This window comes from Alosa sapidissima, chromosome 4, assembly GCF_018492685.1.
Source record: "Alosa sapidissima isolate fAloSap1 chromosome 4, fAloSap1.pri, whole genome shotgun sequence".
In the NCBI taxonomy this organism is placed as follows: Eukaryota; Metazoa; Chordata; class Actinopteri; order Clupeiformes; family Clupeidae; genus Alosa; species Alosa sapidissima.
Window position 1 is genome coordinate 20,495,678 of NC_055960.1, and position 16,227 is coordinate 20,511,904.

A 16,227-nucleotide genomic window follows, 5' to 3' on the forward strand; every position below is an offset into this window, starting at 1 on the left:
AGCCTGTTAAAAATAGAGACAATAGAGGATGTGGTGCAGTTCGCCAGTGGTGGGGATCGTCTCAGAGACAGAGAGAGACCTCTTGGATTCATAAATCTGATGCACTGATATATCCAGGCCTCAATGAAGAAATTGATTTAAGATTTTTTTCATAATTCCCTAATTTAACTGCAATGTTGATGTTTTTCTCTTTTTTGTTATGTATGTTCTCTTGATGCATTTGGCATGCATGTTCCACAACATTAGTGTCGTCATTTCTAATATGCCGGTGTGATTTGGCCACATGACCTATAGCCTATTTAAACTATAAACATCCCATTCACTTGAGTACTCTTTCCAAACCACGCCCTAATTAGGACCCTGTGAGTGTTGAAACCGGTCTGTGTTTTTTTTGTTTTGTTTACAATTGCTTTGGCCCAACTTTAAATAAAGGGGTTTTAACTTTCTCCTTTATGCCCCAATGCCAGTGTGCCTGAAGTGAGCCCAGCAGTCTCCTCGTCTCCACATACAAAGAGCTGTTGTTGCAAGAGAGACCTGAGATCAGCAGAAAGCACACACATTACACTGGACATTAAATTCTTACACTTGGCCCACACTCCAATGGCTGTGGCAACTACATTCACACACACACCCTACACGAACACAGACACTTACAAACAATCCTTTTCGACTTCCAAAATCATACCCACTTGCAAATGTTTGCAGTAAAGCTGCTTTCACACATGAACTCCTAACATTTTCTGTCCTCCCGTTTTCTGACGTGATGTTTTGGATGCAAGGGACTCAAATGGGACAATGGCCAGTAGCCAAACATTTCAGACGATGAAATAACCTCAGGTGAATGTCTTACTTACTTTACACACACATTAACTATGTAATTGCTGGTGCACAAAATAAACATATATTGGTAAGCGTAACAGCAAAAGTAGTGCAGCAGAAATCACAATTATAGAATCCATTGGCGCAGTACAACAACAAATTGCCATTGCAGGGTAACAAGAACTGAACATGAATTCACCATGAAGTACAAGATGTCACCCCCTGAAACAAATTTGTCGAGGAAGCAGAACAGGCTTCTCTGAGAAAGAAAAATCGAATCAAACCCTGTGGATACAGAATCAGGTCTGACTCTGTGGACTGAAAACCTTATGATAGGTCACATAGGCCTAATCCTGAAATGAAAAAAAAAAATGAAACCCAAGAATATTGAATATGTTACACCAGAATAGCTGTATCAAACAGAACAGTGCAAGCTATTTTACAGAATTGGCAGTTATGCAGAAAAAAAGAAAACTGCTGTATAACTATAGTTTTGTTGGTAAAAACTACTGTAGTTATTTTTTGTAAGGGAGACTGTAGTCCCATAGATATGGAAATGTTTCTACGCATAGCCCTGCATCTCCTCAGGAATGACTGACCTAGGAGCCATGCTGTTTTAACAGAGGTCAGTCAGAGATGCTGCTCCTCTCCTCTCATCAGTCTGTTTAGGTGCATCAGTGATGAAGTCAGGGGCCAGTTGTCTCAGTAGGGGGCAGCCCCTGGCGTTAAGATCCATCTTTACTGAAGGAAATGTCTGAAGATGCATCTGACCCAGATTGAGAGGAAAGTTTGAGGCAGCTAGTTCAACAGAGGTGAGAGCAAGACGAGTATAGCCGCAGTAAAACCACACCCTAGGCTTCCTAACGACCAGGCCTACAGTTATTCTGATACTTGTCTGCAGTAGAAGATCTGCTGCAGAAATGGATTATTCAGGGAGAGATTTGATTGGTCTAGCGATGACTTATGAGTATCCAGGTACTTGGTAATGACAGACAAATAAAAGGAAATGGAAACAAAAGATACCATGGGAACGGAGAACTCCTATTCTTTCATATGGGCCAATACTTAGGAAGCAATTTAAAAGTCAAAGATAGGAGAATGTAAGCTTAACATCTCCTCCATTCCCCCCATATGGAGTGTCTACACTAGCCCTGCTGAGGTTTGTCCAAAGTGTTAATGCCCTTTGGTACCAGTATTTAAAGTGGGAGCTCTGTTTGTGTTGCGCCTCAGTCCAGCAGGCAGGCCAGGCGGCGAGAGGTCTCATCTCCGGGAGCGAGACACCTGGTCATGGTAAAAGTAATTAATGGGCGTCCTTCAATTCGTGTCCCTCTGGTGTCCACAGGTGTCACCATGCCCGAATCCAGTTATGACCTCAGAAACAGATGTGAACTTGTGAATCACATTGAAGAAGTTTGTTTTAGATTTTTTGAAGTTTCCGGAAAGTCTGTCAGAACTCACATTGATTGCTCACAGTCATTTTTGGTCAGATATGTTAAAAATGGTAAAATATTGAGAAATACAACATTGTTTGTAAAAGATATGCCATGTACACCAATACTATCATTGTAAAATAAACTATAGACAGTAACTTTTCTTTATGTGTTTTCTCTCCTCAAGAAAAAGCACAGGGGCCGAATAACAGATACATATGATGAAACCATATAGTCAGCGTTAAAAGCACTTAAATTACCAAAACAATGCACAGGACAACAATGGCGTGAGGAAAAGTACTGCAGCTCAGAAGGACTGTGGATCAGTGAGACAAGTGGCTTAATATATTGGTTTAGTTCATTTTCCTTGACATTATGTTCCATAGCTTATTTTTCCTTGCGCATGTATGGACTATTTGCTTCATATCCATTTGGCATGTTTTGATGTATGTATGTATGTTTGACATTTTAAGTTGTTTCTAGCACTTAATGGTAGCAGCACTCATAGCAAAAAGCTTTAGCCAGTTTAACTTTAGCGTTACTTGCCATGTCTTGAAATTATACGATTTGTGATTTTTTGGTGCCTCTCCAGCAGTTACGGGACAGAAAAAAGCACCACAGCTCATTTATCATAGCTTGCAATTATTGTACATGGTTGATTAAAAAATGAAGCAGATTTGCAAATAAAAGCAATTAATATATGACGTGTAATCTGTAACACATGAGACAGGAGAACAGTATAGACTGCAATTTCGTTTAAAAAAACTGCAATGTTTTCTTTACCTTTAGAAATGTACAAAGGGTAATGGTATAGTTACATTATTGTCCTATTGTCCTATGTGTTCTTTCTTTGGGGGTTAGAGCAGCTAGTTTTGAAAAAAAGAGGCCTGATCACATTTCTGTTTCAGTAAATGGCAGTGGGTGATCAATTTTAAACCATTTAATGGCTATCACTTTACATGTACACTATGTCTAAGAGCACCGGTTCTGTAAGTGTTTCATGGAGATAGCCCAATGTATTTGTTGCTTTGTGTGGCTTTTACATTCTGTTTCTGACACACAAGAAATAGATGCCCAAGTATATTGGCTTGGCCTCCATAATGTTCAGAAGATTAGGTAATTTATACTAATAAATTGAACTCTACAGTAGAAAAATGTCTTTTTGGTCCGTTCCAATGTTCCTTTTCAATTTTTGTAGCCCCTAATTCCTAATACATTTATGTAAGTCCCTCCAACTCGCATTTTCCATATTAACATATTCTAAATCACATTTGCTGTGGTAGTCACAGATTGTGCCTGGTCCCCTGTTGGGCAATTACAAGAGAGCCAAATACAAATGGCTTCACACCAGGCAGCTCTAAGCCTCCCCGCTTGAAGTAAGAGACTCTGGAGAAGGCCAAACTACTTAGGCTTTCTCTGTGCAGTGACTAAACAAAGCACATCAAATGCAGTCAATGATAAATCTCACCTTTTCCCCAAGCCAAATATTTAAATTCATGGTTTGACAAGATACCATATCTGTGTATGTGACAATATTGTTATGCATAGGGCCTACTGCACAGCCACTGTCTGATTTACTGATATTGAGAGATATTTTGAACTTTATCTCATTCCTTCTCTTCTCTCCTTTCCCTCTCTATCTGTTCTGGCCTGTGTACAGGTAGCGTGTGCATCTCGCAGTCTGTCAAGATTCCAAGAGAGCCAAAGCAGGGAGAGTTTGTCAAGATCATCCAGCGACTCTCGGACAACCCTAATGCAAGAGTCATCATTCTCTTTGCCAATGAGGATGACATTAGGTGAGATGATTAAGTGGGAAGAGCATGTTTGGTTGTTTCTTTCTATTTCTTATAGTATGTATGGTATTTTAGCTTATTTTATTTTTAGCTTAGCTTCATCTTACACAAGGGATATTAGTTACATTCTCAGATAAAACTCCCACATCTTTGTGTTCCAAGAGCACTTTTTCAGAATGGATATGAAATGATTTGTAAGTGGGTCAGCATCCTTTTCAAGGTAAAAGGGGTTCACATTACATACTGTGTTACAACTGCACTTGGAAACAGAGAGCAAATTTATACCTAGACTTTTGGGAATGGCAAGCTTAATTGGAATAGCTCGGAATAGCTTAATTTAATTGGAAAGTTACGTCGAAGTGGTTGAGAACTTTACATTTAAGGACATAAAACATTTTCCTTGGGAGGACAAGATAACAGTCTTTTTTTCTTAGAATTGTGCCTCCCCTAGTGATGAATTCAGATGTTGGTGTTGTTGATGTTGGAAATGTGGAAAAACATGGAGATTAATTCAGTAATACTAAATTACAGCCCTAAAATTATAGGCTAAGCAGTGGGTATCGGCATAACAAAAAAAAAAAAAAAATCTGATTTCTGTCCAATTTACATTTACCGTACATATATTTAACAGACACTGTTGTCCAAAGTGACTTACATATGTCAAATATATTGCAAGAGATTACATTGTCCCCGGATCAACTTAAGTGCCTTGCTCAAGGGTAAAATGGTGAAAGCCAGGAATTGAACCCACAACTTACAGGCTACTGCATGCTAGCCCAGCTCCTTAACCACTACACAACCTCCGCCCTATTTAGAACAACATATGCAAAAACACTGTGAGAAACATTCTTTTTGGTTTCACCACATGGATATAAAAGGCCACTGTCTATTTAGATGTGGCAGCAGTTTCACAAACAAGTTTTGTTCTTTATTTGTATAATATTTATGCCACTAAGCTATTATCATACCCTTTACTTATGCTTTATTTTTCTCACACCATATTAGATACTTCCCCTATAATGTACATATTGTAATCCACAGTTATCTTTTGAGATACTGTGAATTTCAACTCACTGTTAACTCCCTTACTTATGAAATGATTGTGAATTGTGCCGTAATAGCCACTAAATTCTATTATCATACCCTTTACTTTTCTGATGCTGTATTTCCAGGTACTTACCCTGTCATTTTTAGGCTGTAACTTCTGTTAATTCAGAGTCCTGTTTTGTCAACTAGACAATAGGTGCTTGTCAGATGAGCAGTGTGATAACTGCTTATGTAATGGAGGCATAATGGCCGATGTTTCTCACCATTGCACCTTAAATTAATGAGATCCTGCAGAACACAAAACTCTGTTAAAAAGCAAAGACCTGCCGCTTTAAAGCTAGAGGGAGCTTTAAGATGGACATTCTGCATACCACCGTCTGGGGTGGAGACTGACTTTGAAAAATGGTCTCTATAACTGTCACTTTGAAAGGATCTAGTGCACATTCAAAAGTGTAGGTGGTTCAGAAGGGTGGCTCCGGTGACATTTAGCAGAAATATGGTGAACTGATTTGCTGACAAGGCATCTATTCCCCTAATGGCAGCCCCGTTGTCTGTCTTGTTTTGTATGCAACCTGCTCACACAACTTTGTTGAGGAAGCAACAGACTACGATACAAGAATGTTTATTGGTAACCCATTTCACAATGTAAGCAACTTGCACGGATATGTTTCAGTCTCAGAAAAATGTCTGGTCACAATTTACTTGGACGTTCTGCCCACAGACTATCTACAGATGCTCAGATTTTCAACAAGTTATTTGTTGACTCAATTAACTACTAACTGTTATCTCTATGAACTACACGTTATGGTTGAAGTTGATGTTTAGTAACAATTCTACATACTGATCTTGAATGTTAACAGATGATCTGTTAAATCTCTGTGGGTGGGCTATCTAAGTTAAGTGTTATGTCCATATTTCACTACAGTCTGGACTCAGTGGTGAACCTTCTGGTACAATCAAAGCAAACAGAAAACCGGCAACACATGCGGCTATTTTGGTCCAGCAGTAGCTGCTTTCTGTTCATGTTTTTTTTTTTTTGTGTGTGTGTGTGTGTGTGTGTGTGTGTGTGTGTGTGTGTGATCTTGCTTCAGACGGCTTCTGCAAGCTGCAGAGAGAGAGAACAAGATTGGACACTTCTTGTGGGTAGGATCAGACAGCTGGGGGTCAAAGATCTCCCCTGTGGAGCACCAGGAGAGAGTTGCAGAGGGCGCCATCACCATCCTCCCCAAACGCCAGCCCATACGAGGTACGAGCAAAAAGAGGGAGCGGTCCTCCTGATCAGAGGTTTCAGACTGTAACGGCTCCATCACACCGTCAACAGTCAAGGAAATCTACCAAAACATTGAATTACTCCTTTTTCCAATCACTGTTCTCTTTAAGGATGAACTGTCACGAGTTTGTGTTGAAAAACATATTGACAGTGTTGTCACTGGACCTATTGATTGTGCTCGATGGGGGGTGCCATTTAAATTGAGCCAAAAAGCTGAAACAGCTGGCCTCAGTACTCGGATACAGATATCAGCTGTGGTTCAGCCACTTTCAAACTGTAGAATAAAGTAAAAGAAAAAATAATGTAATTGTTTTAATTGACTTGATGCACAATGTTTAATTGAAGTCTTGACTCTGTTTTGGAGGCATTTCAATGACAAGGCTCTCATTGACCTCCTCAGGTTTTGATCGCTACTTCATCAGCCGAACACTGGAGAACAACAGGAGAAATATCTGGTTTGCAGAGTTCTGGGAAAACAATTTCAATTGCAAACTCAGCCGACACCCCTTGAAGAAAGGCTCGGGAATAAAAAAGTGCACAAGTAAGAAACCCCTTTTTCAAAGCACCACTCTGCAGCACTGCACAACAAAAAAAATCGGGTATAGAACAGGGGGAAAAACCCACACACATACACACAGGCAAGCCTGAGAGTTGCCAAATCCAGTGTGACAGATTTAGCCCACAGTTCTATGATCTCTGGTAACACAAGTGCTCCGTTTTCAAACAGCCAAGTGATTATTCATACTTTCACCAAGCCTCTTTAATCTTGCAGCTAACCAGTGCTGAACAATGTCTCTCCCACACTTCTTACTCAGTGGGTCACACATCAGATCAGGCCCTCCATAGGGAGGGAGACTGAGGCGAGATCCCATGCATTCATTACTAAACAAGCAACTACGCCCCTTCAGCTACAGCAAGGCACCACAGAGCCGCTTTGATCCGAGGCTGACCAAACAGTTTGGCCAGCTGCCCGATATACTCTCCACAACCACATTTTCCAATTCGTGTGTGTGTGTGTGTGTGTGTGTGTGTGTGTGTGTGTGTTTGTGGTTTGTGTGTATGTACATGCGTGCGTATGTGTGTTTTGAGGAAAACGTGTGTATGTGTGTGTTAATAAGATTGCTCTAGAGGACTGATGCTCCGTGACAATGATTAAAGTGCCGCCGCGGCTGCACTGCACCAGTGAGTGCTGGCACCTTACGGGATCCAGCTGTGCAGTGGCACATATCCCCCCCCCCCCCCCCCACACACACACACACAACACCCTCTCCTCCTGGACATGATCAGAGTTACTCAAACATGCCTGCTCATACATTTCCACATTAACATTTTCATTCATTCATGAGATATTAATGGCAGCAGAGCCATCAAATATTTAAAATGGTTTATTTAGAATAATGAACTAAAACATAAATCTCTTGTCTGCACTGCATAATAGATTGTATGAATTAAATTACATTCCATTATGCAAATAAGCAGTATTGATATTAAATTGATGCTGTAAGAAGAATGTATGGAAACAACCAATTCCCAGAAGTACAACTATTTGGAGAAGCTGCTGTTTATCCCCTAGGAAGTAGCACACACAAAATGCACCCTGTAGTAGTTCTAAACTGTCAGAGAAATGGTACCATTAACAATGTCAGCCTTTGTTGACAGGGTTTGATCCGTGTGGTTGGTCTTATTAACACTTGGGTCTATTGTGTCACTACAACAAAATTAATTACCTAGTTAATTTTGTGCATTAATGGCAGAGTACAGTGGGGAAATCATTAGCTAACTCAGCGGGATTTCCAGGCTAATTACAGGTGATTACGTGCCATCTCTTTTCACTTTGTTAATTGCAGGAAACAGGAAAGAGGGTTAATGGCCATGGTATGTTCTTGACCATGCACTGACTGACAGAAACAAATATTGAGATGTATCCTTTTATTTAAAATACCTCTTCCCTTGAAGGCATGTCATATTTAGTAGATATTTACATCAAAAGTCTTACCCTACAATTTAGTGGAAGACGTGCACTTTTCAGTTTCAAATTTTACATTAAAAGTTAGAACTTAAATATTCCTGAAAGCTGACTGCAAGGCAAACCATCGCAAAAGAATATATTAAATTTGTCTTTTGCTTTTTGGGATGTACAGTATAGCAAAAGTTTTACTTAGAAATGTAACCACACCTATGGCAAAGCCAATGGAAGGATATTTATGACTATGCAAATTCCCTGGAGTAATGTAGTAACTATACTGGCCATAAAATCTAATATTAGGGCAATAGAACCAACAAACCCAACTCCGCTATATGGATATTCAGATAAACCAGCAATGATGTTGTAGTATGACCTTTATGTCAACCTTTTTCACAGTTTGGGAATGATGAATGTCAGGGATTTCGTCTTTGACAGTTGACAAATAGAAAATAGAAAACCAGAGGAGGTTGGTGGTCAAATTTTGTCAACAGGGTATTGGCACCGACAGCCTACTCATGCATGAGCGTTCCCAGCAAATTAATCCAAACTCTTACTGTGGACAGTGTTGTTCAACACTAATCTGACACAAAATCATCACAAATGCCCAATTTCTCTGCTAGTCCACATACACAGGCACACTGTGACATTTGGATCAGATTGTTTCTACATGGCTTGTGACAAAATGTGTGACAGTTCAAATGCTGAGAACTACTAGAGACACACACACAGACACACACACACACACACACACACACACACACACACACACACACACACACACACACACACACACACACGCACACACAGACACACACACACACACACACACACACACACACACACACACACACACACACACACACACACACACACACACCTACATGCACACGCACACACACACACAAGCCCTAAAATAACAACTGACCAATCACTGAATTCAATCATTGACTTATATCTTATACAACATTTGGGTTAATGTGTTGAGTTTTTGTGTTATGTCTGGGTGAAAAATCAGTCTATTCATATTAAAGTCAATTGCTCCATTCGATGCAACTGTTTTGCAGTGCAGTTTTGTGTACAGTTTGGTCAAATACAAAAATAGAAAATCTGTTGTGTGCTGAGAGTGGAAAGCGCTCTCTAAGGTAAGTCTTTACTATCTTATTTTAGTAAAGCTAGGAATGTGAAAACATACCCTTAACCCTACCTATCAAAATGTCTATTCTAAAGCACTGCAGGTTTTTGAATGTCTCTGCTCATGGTTTCTTTGAATTGAATTGAATGTTAACATATCCATAATCATTAGCTTACAGTTTTTTTCCCAATTGCTAACACACTAAAATGGCAAAACCTCTTCTCAAGTCTCCAAAAGTCTACACACATTTTATTTTTATTTTTTTAGTAAATGTACTGAACACGGTTCTCTGCATAAGACACAACAATGTTTGACATTTCAAAACACTAACATTCAAAATGACACTACATAAGCTAATTGGCCAATATAGTACAGCGGCTAAGCACCAGAATCGTTCAGTTTTTGCAGAAAGCATGAAACTTGGCACAGTTATACTACTACCCCTAGTGATCAAAAATTGAAATGGACCCCCTAGTGGCCGCCATCTTGAATTCAAATATGGCTACCATTCTTAATAGAATTGTTGATACAACTTCAAAATTAAACAAGATAAAAAAGTCTTTTAAGTTCTAACACTCAATTTTTAGGGTCAAGGAAGCTATTGACATGATTTCCAAACAAACTTGATGTTGGCCATTTTGAAATCCAATATGGCGGATACCAAATGTGAAAATATAGACCATCTCTATTGTTATTCATGATAGAAATATTCAAAAACAATTTCAAAGTTTGAACAGTCATTTTATCACATGACAACCTTAATAATATACAAGGCATCAAGTATAATCTGGTAAGATTCCAATATGGCCACTACAGTGTATGTGTAAGAAACACTATGTGTAAGCCAATTATTCTATATTTTGGTTAATTGAAGTAACTACCTACATCATCAAAAAATTCTTATTCTACCTTCTTCTCTTTCTGAGCAAACCTTAACTCTTACTATACACTGCTCAAAAAATTATACACTTTAAAAAATAAAACACATCAGATCTCAATGGGGAAAAAAACATCACGCTGGATATCTACATTACATTACATTTGGCTGACACATTTTTAGCCAAAACGACTTACAACCTGGTAACAATTTAAAACAATTTAAAAAGGTAGAGTACAATAGGGAAAAGTGCATCAGTGAGTGACAGATAAAGCTGTGCGAATGGATAATCTGTCCCAAAGAAGTGGTGTGAATAGCAAAGAGAATGGGGCCCAGTACTGAGCCCAGGGGGACCCCTATGGTGGGAGGCTAAGGTGCGGACAGCTGTCCAAGCCATGATACGTTAAACGAGCATCCTGTGAGGTAGGATTCAAACTGATATGGACTGGGTAATATGTTAGGCACAAAAGGATGCCACTTTGTTATTTGGGAATGGAAATTATCAATCCACAGAGGACTGAATTCAAAGACCCCCGAAAATCTAAGTGGAAAAAATGCGCAAGCTCATCCATTTTGCTTGAATATCAGCACAGCAACTCATGATGGTACTCAGTAGTTCATATGGCCCGACATGCTTGATGGCATCGGGGCATGCTCCTAATGAAACGGCAGATGATGTCCTGGGGGATCTGCTCCCAGATGTGGACATGGCCATCACTGAGCTCCCTGAGAGTCGGTGGTGCAACCTGTTGGATGGACCAAAATATAATGTCCCAGCGTGTGTTCAATCAGATTTAAGTCAGGGGAGTGTGGGGGGACAGTCAATGGTATCAATGCCTTCATCCTCCAGGAACTGCCTGCACATTCTCACTACATGTGTCCAGCCATTGCTGTGCACCAGGAGGAACCCAGGGCCCACTGCACCAATACAGGGTCAGGCAATGGGTCTGAAGTTTTCATCCTGATGCCTAAGAGCAGTGAGGGTGCAGTTGTCTTGCCCGTAGAGGTGTGTGCGTCCTTCCAAGGATATCCCTCCCCAGACCATCACTGGCCCACCACCAAACCAGTCATTCTGAATGATGTTGCAGGCAGCATTACATTCTCCAAGACATTTTCAGATGTCACATGTGCTCAGGGTGAACCTGGTCTTATTTGTGAAAAGCACAGGGCATCAATGGTGAACCTGCCAATTTTGTATTCTATGGCAAATGCCAATTGAGCTACGGTGCTGGGCAGTGAGCATAGGCCCTTCCAGAGGCCATCGGGCCCTCAGGCCACCTTCATGAAGTCTGACAGTGTGGTCAGAGACATTCACACCAGTGGCCTGAAGGAGGTCATTTTGTAGGGCTCTGGCAGGGCTCCTGTTTGTTGTTGCACAAAGGAGCAGATACTGGTGCTGCTGCTGGGTTAAGGACCCTTTACCATCCTGCCCAGCTTTCCTAGAGCAACTGTCTCCTGGAATGCTCCTACATGCTCTTGAGACTGTGCTGGGAGACACAGCAATCCTTCTGGCAATGAAACTTATTGGTGTGCCATTCTGGAGGAGTTGAACTACCTGTGTAATGTTTGTAGGCTCCAGGTACTGGCTTATGCTGACCCTAGCCAAATGTGAAACTAGAGAAAAATCAGTCAAGGAGGATAAAGATGAATAATTGTATAATTTGCCACCACCTCTAAAACCATTCCTGTTTTTACAGACCTATCTCCCTTCTTCCTTTCTTGTCAAAGTTTTTGGAGAAAGTGGTCTTCAAGCAAGTCTTGGACTTACTATATCAGACCAACCTGCTAGACCCTATGCAGTCTGTTTTCAAGAGTCATTCTAATGAAACTGCTTTTATGTCTGTGACCGAAGCATTGAGAGTAGCTAAGTCTTCATCTAAGTTGCTAAGTCATTAGTATTCATTCTACTACACTTATATGCAGCCTTCGATACTGTTAACCATGACATTCTCCTTTCTACACTATCTGGGATGTCTAAGAAAAGTCCTTGACTGGTTTAAATCCTACCTTAAAGGGCACATGACTTCACCACAGGTGTGCCTCAGGGATCAGTATTAGGGCCTCTACTTTTCTTTATTTACACACTTCCTTGGGTGAGACCATTCACTCCCATGAATTTGATTATCACTGCTATGCAGACGATACTCAACTTTACCTGTCTTGAGCTTTTGGTGTTTCCACCACAAGGCACACCCAAGGACTGGGCGCTGAACGCACTAGCCAGTGTCCTAAAAGTGCTGGTTCACTGACTACCATGAGCCCTAATGGGTCAGGAGGGAGCTAAACTCATAAGGTATTATATATTTAAATTAGCTTCATTGACAGGCATAATAATTTTATGGGATGCAAAATGTACAAAATGGATCTTTTCAAACAATCACTATGAGCCTTAAAATAAACTTTAGCATATGCTAATTGGCCCCACCCACCTCAATTGGATTAGGCTGTAGGACAGTAGGATGTGTTGGACTGGTTATGTACTAATTTATCTAACTTTGACTGGGTGTATGTACTAATTTATCTAACTCTAGGATAGAAGACAAAAAAAACTAATTTCCCAAAAGGCAGCATATGTTTGAGACTTGACAGATGCTAGCATCCATGGGTTTTAGCCTCCTTGCTAGCATGCCAACCTCTAGGGGACAAATTAGAAGGATTGAGCCCAGGCAAGTGCAGAGTTTAGTCACACAGTCGAAACTTCACACATAGCCTAAACGCACCCAGTTTTTGACTCAGTGTCAGAATGTATGGCTACTTCCTTAAAATCCAACATGTCTGCCATTTTAATTATGCATGATTGTCTCATTATGTATTTCATAATGCTGAAAGATGGCTATAGACACGTCATATTATGTGTTAAAAGCAGCATAGCATTAAAAAGGTAGAAAAAAGGACATATTTTGGTGGCCATATTTGAAGTCAATATAGGGGCCACTAGGGGGCGCTATGTGTTGGGGTCCATTTCAATTTTTGATCACTAGGGGTAGTACTATACCTGTACCAAGTTTTGTGCTTTCTGCAAAAACTGAACGATTCAGGTAAAAATCTGGCCTTAGCCGCTGTACTGATATATGTGCATAATGTTGCACTAACTTGTTTGGTGAAAAAAAAAAAAAAAATGTTTTAATACCATGTGTGTGTATCTGCAAATATTTCTGTGCATGTGAAGAATTTTCTACAATATGAACAATTTTAGTATTATGGCAAAGTATACTAAAGATGAGAGTGCTTTTCATTATGCCCAACAGTGTAGTTGGTGAGACAAAAATCTGGTTATATGAATGAAGTGTGTGCCATGTGGTGTAAAAGTTTGATTTTGTTAATATGTAGTTTTGGTTGCAGTGCTTCCTTTTGCAGGAAATATGAGGTATATTTGCAGTTTGGGTGTGTGGTTTTGTTAATTTTGTGTGAATTTTGATAAAACCAGCCTAGTTTGAAAAATTGTGTTTTAGCAATTGGAAAAAACTTTAAAACACAAAGCCATGTGAAATAATCGGTAACCTCTGTCTTTCCTGCTAAAGAATCAACCACTTGCGAGAGACTTTTGATGGGCTGAGCTGGAGTCTCTGAGCCATGTTTAATGTCGTGTAGGATGTTTTGTACAAGTGGCTCATTGTTATTGTAAAAAATCAAGGCCGTAGTCATGATGTCACAAACAAGTCATTAGTTAAGTCAGTCAATTAGGGTACTTTTGACGGACATAGGCATGCATGGATGGATTATGAACCCCTGGGCACAGATGCCCCCCCCCCCCCCCCCCTCCAGATAGAGGGGTCCTGAGGCATTCTCCCACGGAAGATTTTTTTCTTTTTTAAATGACCCTTTAAATGATGACTTCTGGTGCAACTTCACACAGAGGCTTGGGCTTCAGGGCCTCCTGAGCTCTTGGGCCCAGTAAGCCCATTCAGTAGTCCATCCCTGGACCTGTGGTATGACTCCATTTGTCTTCAAAATGTATACAAACTAGAGTATCTTTGTTAACCTCTAGATTACACAGAATGTGGTTCTTTCTTTGACTTATTACTTACACCTGAAGATTTTTTTTTTTAACTAAGGCTTAGACTCGTAGGTTTGGACCTATAGCCTAATAAGATTTTGTCTTTTAATTTAGATTTTATTATGCTGGCGGCTAATCACACAATTTTAACGTAGTTAGAAAGGGACAGGATTCAAGAATAGGCTACTAAGACAGGCCCCTCTTCTGTCTGACTCACCTCATGTTACCCCTTGCATTATAGACTGGCTTCTGACAGAAATGACGTTTTGTGCCAACATGTAGAAACACTTGGCATACAGCCTTTAATTGGTGAATGGAGGTGCAAATTCCTTTCTTTGGTTATTGTCCGCGATTCACATTACAGTTTTTTCTGATTGCTTAAGCACATTTTTTGTAACTATGGCTTTTTTGCAAAACTCTACACACAAATGGCAAAACCTCTCACCCAATCAGCAAAACATTGTAGTTCTCTTGCAAAAGCTACACACACCTTGCTTAACTCTTCACACCTTCGTATCTAACAGTAAACACAAGCCATCACAATAGTAAGCACACAATGTGCCAACAACACACTGATGGTATGAATAAAAAACTCATCTGGCTTTTGCTTTCTCTGTGCACAAGGTAGACTATGTCATGAGGTCATACTTTTGTCATAGTTATGTAAACATACAGGGATCCAAACTTCAAGTATTAGTGTTTATTTACACACATCAAAACAAACACAAGTGTGTTTTTCCAAGTCAAAACACAAAATAGCATTTCACTGAGACTAAACAAATCAGTCTACATCGGGTCGTCTCTCTCAAAATTTCGTCTACATCACATGCAATGTCCTAGTCCAAGGCACCGGGGAAAATATATTCTGGAATGCCGTATTTAGGCCTGACATGACAAGATGCCCACATGTAGACTGATTTTTTTTCCCTGTAAAGGGCTATTTCTTACTCTTCTTACCCTTCCTCTCCCCCCTCCCCATCCTCCTCTTGCTCCTTCTTGTCCTCTTCCTCTAACTTCACCTCCTTGTCCTTGTCATTCTCTCCCTCCGCATCCTCTTCCTCCTCTTCTTCCTCCTACTTCTTCACCTCCACGTCCTATTCTTCAGCCTCCTCTAATTCTTACTCTTCTCACTCTTCCTGCTCCCTTTATTGTACCCATTGTACATTACCTGCGGCTTATTTATAGTGCTTAGGCTGGTTGCAAAGTGAACTAATTATCTAAAACAGTTTTCACATGAGAAAGTGTGCCAGAGAGTTGGCAAAATAGTGAAAATAATAGCCATACGTGTGTATAGATTTGCTAGGAGTGTGTGGATCATTTGGAAATTGAGTGTAAAGCATGAGTTGTGTTTACAGTTCCACAAAAAGAGTAGCCTGGCGGGCCATCCTATGTCATTGAAATGTATAGTCTGGAATCGAACCATTCACCTCGCTTAATCCAAGGGGCGGGCAGAGAATTGTCTTTCAAACTGCCTAGGCATGCAATAGGCCAGCGCTACGACCATATCCGTATCCGGTCGGCAAAACGGCAAATACATCCTTCTTCGAAAGTAATGACTTAAGTGCATTGTGTTGCTCAACTTTCAAAGAAAAGCACAAGTCCAACTCCTCCAAAGTTGACGCCAACGCCGATTCAAACAACCGCTCTTCGTTCGCCATAGCCACCTTCCTTGTTGTTCACAGTCGCAGGACTGTCTTTATCCTGTTAATCCCGCCTTAAGACTCTCTAACAAAATAGAGCGCTGTGATTGAATAACATCCACGGTGTTAGCCAATAGAAATCCCTATGGTTTGATACTAGACGTACAGGCTGAGCAAATTAATTTGCCGCCGCTAGGGTGCGTCTAGATTTCTAGGCTACAAAAAGAGTGCTGTGCAGTGAATTGTGCCTACAGTT

The 16,227-nt window shown here is 40.4% G+C and overlaps 1 protein-coding gene across 2 annotated transcripts in view; it reads left to right on the plus strand.

The window, feature by feature from the left end:
* Nucleotides 1–16,227, plus strand: part of LOC121707674 (metabotropic glutamate receptor 4-like) — a 204,613-nt gene that overhangs the window by 137,696 nt on the left and 50,690 nt on the right. For both annotated transcript variants that reach the window (XM_042090391.1, XM_042090390.1), the window contains exons 4-6: nt 3,910–4,045; nt 6,181–6,335; nt 6,760–6,900. In XM_042090391.1, coding sequence (XP_041946325.1) covers nt 3,910–4,045; nt 6,181–6,335; nt 6,760–6,900 — 432 coding nt within the window. The remainder of the gene's footprint in view (nt 1–3,909; nt 4,046–6,180; nt 6,336–6,759; nt 6,901–16,227) is intronic.